The sequence below is a fragment of the Solanum pennellii genome, chromosome 4 (genome assembly GCF_001406875.1).
Source record: "Solanum pennellii chromosome 4, SPENNV200".
Lineage (NCBI taxonomy): Eukaryota > Viridiplantae > Streptophyta > Magnoliopsida > Solanales > Solanaceae > Solanum > Solanum pennellii.
Genome location: NC_028640.1, coordinates 26,639,574 through 26,644,403, shown reverse-complemented (window position 1 = coordinate 26,644,403; position 4,830 = coordinate 26,639,574). Strand labels below are relative to the sequence as shown.

Below are 4,830 nucleotides of genomic sequence, written 5' to 3'. Positions count from 1 at the left end.
ACCATGATCGGAAAAAATGGTGTTATCAGAAATTTTTTTTGAATTTCATAACTGAAATTTTTTGGATTTGAAGAATTCTTTGTTTCTTTTAACTATCAATTTTAGTTAATTGATGTGATTGTTTATTGTTTGATTACGTTAACATAAGCTTATGTCGGGAATAAACCTCGTTGGAAAAAATAAATTTCACCTGAGATTAGAGTTCTTAAATTTGATTCATTGATTTTGATATCTACATAATTGATTTTAACATATGATGATGAATTGTGCTAAAGCTACGAAAGAAGAGTAAAAGTAAAACACTATCCAAAAATTATAATAAAAATCATTGATTGTTACTTTGTTTAGATGAATTTGATGATGGTAAGGGGAAGGAAGAGATGGCTAATGAAAAGAGAGAGAAGGGAAGGGTTGATAGCGATAAAGGAGATAGCGGTAATGTTGTCGAAAATGGGTGGTGTTGGAAAAAAGTGGTATGGCTAAAGAAGAAAGAAGAAGAAAGTAATATTTAAAAAAAAAAAGAAGAAGAAATTAGCTAAAAGTTATCACTTCACGCGCTTCTATGCATATGTGTTGAACTCTCTTTGTCATGTCAGCTAAAAGTGTTCAATAGGTTCTTATCTTGAGCAATATAAGTTTTTAATAATATAAGCTTTAGTTGAGGTGTTTAAATAAATTATGCAGACAATTTTAAGGATAGCATATGACTTAAGCCTTAATTAAAAGAACCATGTCACTAAGCATGAGCTTCATATGTCACATGCACTCCAAATTTATTATGACTGTTGCTATCTACCATTTACGATGTGATGGCAGTTGAATTCAATATGAAATAAGCATAAAATTCCGTCACTTCTTCCTTAGCAATTACACAAAAGAGTACATCACTTCACCCCACCACATCTATTTTGAATATTCAAAATTTCTTTTTATTTAAAATTCTGCTAAAGTTAACAAGCAGAACAACCGAGTTACTTTTACATAAATTTCAATAAAACCTTTGGATGAAGGAATTAGATCCTAAAGCACTAAAAAGAAATTTGTCCTTTTGCTCATCTCTCTTTTTATGTCTTTGAGAGAACATATGAAACAACTACTGTAATAAGTTGCAACACTACTTAATTCAGTCTTTCTTGCCTCAATTCATTTACTTTAGTTAGATGTGAATCTATTATTACATGTTAGTCTGGAAATTAAATTAAAGTTTAAAAATGATGTGTTTAATATGATGGAAGTCATTTTGCGCCCACTTCCTACTAACACACTAGATCATAATTGTCTAAATGTTTTCGATATTGGACTTGCTGTAAATGTTATCACATTCATTTCATGCAAGAAATTAAAATATAAATTTTCTCAATGCCAGAAACAACACCTAATACCACTACAGACTAATGAAATTCGAAAGACAATGACATCAATCGTGTTTTTCATAGTAAATAGATCAACTTCACCATCGTAATTCTTAGGACATCTCAATTAAGACACCACACACATTAAAATCAGTAAAATGAAAGCCCACAAATTTCAAGTTTTCATATACCAATTCAATCTCTAACTCAACTGTATTTCATATATAATGATCCCCATGAAAAGATTGTTATAAGCTAAATTGATAGATTGGGGGTTTGATTCATATCTCATACTGATAACCTCGTCTTCTTCCATCTTTTGTGGTGCTGCTAGAGTTTCAACATCCTTTTCTATATATATATATACATATATATATATATATAGATAGATAGATAGAGAGAAAGATTTGCCAATCTAGCTAGTTTCAAGTAAACAAAAATTACTAAAATTTTAAACACGTATACAATGTCTAGAGTGCGATAAAGGCTTCTAAGGACCAAGCAACCATCATAACATTTGGAATACTACAAAGTTTAGATTACCAGCGAGTAAATCAAAAGATAAGATATAAAGTATTTCTAGCATGGTCATGCTACTACAACAAAAATAACTTTTAGCGGCTAGAAACACTTTATATCATGGTTGATTAAGCAATCTCTTGATAAATAATCATGGTAGTTTAGAGAACTATTCCGAATGACTTAGAAAACTATTTGAATCTATCTTCTTATCTTCCTACGTAGTATAGACTAAAAAAATTTGAATCCTATAGTGCAGAATTCCTCTGACCTAAAAGAGCATATATATGCCAATTATTAAGAATTATTATAAAAGTTTTTTAGTGAAAAAAGATGTGATAAGAAGAATCTCTATTCAAGTTGCTAGTCCAGCTTGGCTACAAATTGCTTTTTGTTTAATTCAATCTTCCGATAGCTAAGTGAAATTTTTAATTTAAATAAATAAATAAGAATCTTAATGGAAGGTCATACATTTTTATGAGACAAGCAACTGTGTCATACTTCAAAAGAAGTTAAACAAAGCATTAAAATTGGAGAAACAAGCAACTGTGTCACACTTCAAATGAAATAAAATAACAGACGATTAGTAAAGGGATCAACATGTTGAAAAGTGATTCAAAACAAAGTTGGTTAGTTTGGTTGAACTAGTCTTCTGCTTTCTGTTAGGTAGTTTCTTAGTGTTGCTGAAATAGTGTTAAAGTGGGTTATAGGACCTATATTTTAGGATTAGTTATTTATTTCTTAGCCTATATATCATATGGGCATATTTTGTTATTCTATAACTTCCTATCAATTAGAAATTAAAAAGTTGTCGCATAAGTTTTTTCCTTCTCTTTTTATTTCCAGATTCTTACATTTTTTTCTCCAACAAATTTGGCATCAGAGCCAGGCATGTCAGCTAACAGTAGTTCGTTGAGTGTGGCACAACGACTTATTCCTGTCTTCAAGGGAGAAAGCTACGAATTCTGGAGTATACGTATGAAAACTATACTCAAGTCTCAAGATCTTTGGGACTTAGTAGAACGTGGATTCCTGATGAAGAAAATAGGCTGCGAGAACCCAAGAAAAAAGACGCTAAGACGTTGGTGTTTATCCAGCATGCTATCCATGACAACGTTTTTTTCACGAATCGCAACAGCAACTACATCGAAGCAAGCCTGGTCCATTCTGCAGAAAGAGTTTCAAGGAGATTTAAAGGTCATTGTGGTGAGACTACAATCACTTCGGCGTGACTTTGAAACCTTAATGATGAAAAGTGGTGAATCTATTGCTAGTTTTCTGTCAAGAGAAATGACAATTGTCAGTCAAATGCGATCATATGGAGAGGTCACTGATCAGATTATTGTTGAAAAGGTACTGAGAAGCTTGAATCCAAAATTCGGTCACGTAGTTGCGGCTATCGAAGAATCTAAGGATCTATCAATTTTTTCCTTTGATGAACTGATGGGATCTCTTCAAGCTCATGAGGCGAGAATCAATCGTTTAGTTGAGAAGAACGAAGAAAAGGCATTTCAAGTGAGTGACTCAACCACTAAGCATGGAGATAATAATCGTCCAGCAAGTAGAGGCCGAGGAAGAGGAGAATTTCGCGGTGGTCGAGGCCGTGGTCATGGAAGAGGCAGAAGAAGAAATATTGGGCATAAGCAGTCCAATGAACAAGGCAACACAAAAAATGGCGTTCAATGTCATCACTGCAATCGGTAATGGCATATAAAGGCTGATTGTTGGTTTAAAGACCAAAAAATGAACTTTGCAGCAGAAGAAACTGAGGAAGAGAATGATCTTTTTATGGCTTGCATTGATACAAACCATAAGCCAAGTGATATATGGTTCGTAGACAGTGATTGTTCAAATCATATGACAGGGGCCAAATCTATATTCAAAGAACTTGATGAGAAAAAAAAAGAAGGTGCAGCTAGGCAACACAAAAGAGATGCAGGTTGAAGGAAAAGGCAAGGTGGTTGTAGACACTAGCCATGACAAAGTAAAAATGTTTGATGATGTTCAATTCGTACCAGATTTAGGATTCAATTCGTCAAGTGTTGGACAACTAATGGCTGACGGATATTCTCTTTTGTTTAATAATGATGCTTGTGTCATTACAAATAAGAAGTCGGGCAAAAAGGTTCACATCACCAAGACACCAAACAATATGTTTTCGCTGGACGTTTCTAACATGGACAATTTTGCTCTCGCTGCAAGTGCAAAGGACGACTCGAAGCTATGGCACTTGAGGTACGATCATCTCAATATAAAGGGCTTGAAATTGCTAGGTGATAAAGGTATGGTTCTTGGATTACCAAAAAATTAGCTCTCTTGATTTATGTGAGGGGTGCATTTATGGGAAACAAACTAGGAAATTTTTCCTGTTGGAAAAGCATGGAGAGCTTCTAAATGTTTAGAATTAATACATGCTATGTTAGGACCGAAAATAAGCAGGTGTAAACGCGGAAGCTAGCAAAGCAAACCTCAAAAGACCACGAGTAAGAAGACAACGAGAAATATACCAAAAGACACAAAGATTTAACGTGGTTCGGTCAATCGACCTACGTCCACAAAGGAGATGAGCAATCCACTATAAATATGAGAGTACAAAATACAGAGAAAAACAACCTCAACCAATTCACTCGGAATATATGGGAGGTTCACACAAGTGATAACGTATCCAACTTGTGACCCATAAATTCTCCCCCTAACCAAACTCTCAAAGCTCTTAAGACTACATTGTGAATGCTGATTAAGTTAGAAGGAACATTCCTCTATTTATAGAGTCCTAAACCTTTTCCTACAAGAAAAAGATTAGTCAATCTAAAACCTTTTCCTAAAAGGAAAACCTATTTATGGTAAGAAATTTAGGGCAAACAAAACCCAACAAATCTCCCCCTTGGCCTGAATTTCTGACAAAATAAATTTGTCCACCTTCTTTACTTAATCTTTAACAACTTGCTTCTCTTCTCCA

At 33.8% G+C, this 4,830-nt stretch overlaps 1 protein-coding gene across 1 annotated transcript; it reads left to right on the top strand.

Annotated features, from left to right (window-relative positions):
* Positions 1 to 380: 380 nt before the first annotated feature.
* LOC107016637 lies at positions 381 to 3,575 on the top strand. The gene is made up of 2 exons (XM_015217049.1): positions 381 to 473; positions 2,718 to 3,575. Exons 1-2 carry the CDS (start codon positions 381 to 383, stop codon positions 3,573 to 3,575), a joined length of 951 nt encoding a protein of 316 aa, XP_015072535.1.
* Positions 3,576 to 4,830: the final 1,255 nt, after the last annotated feature.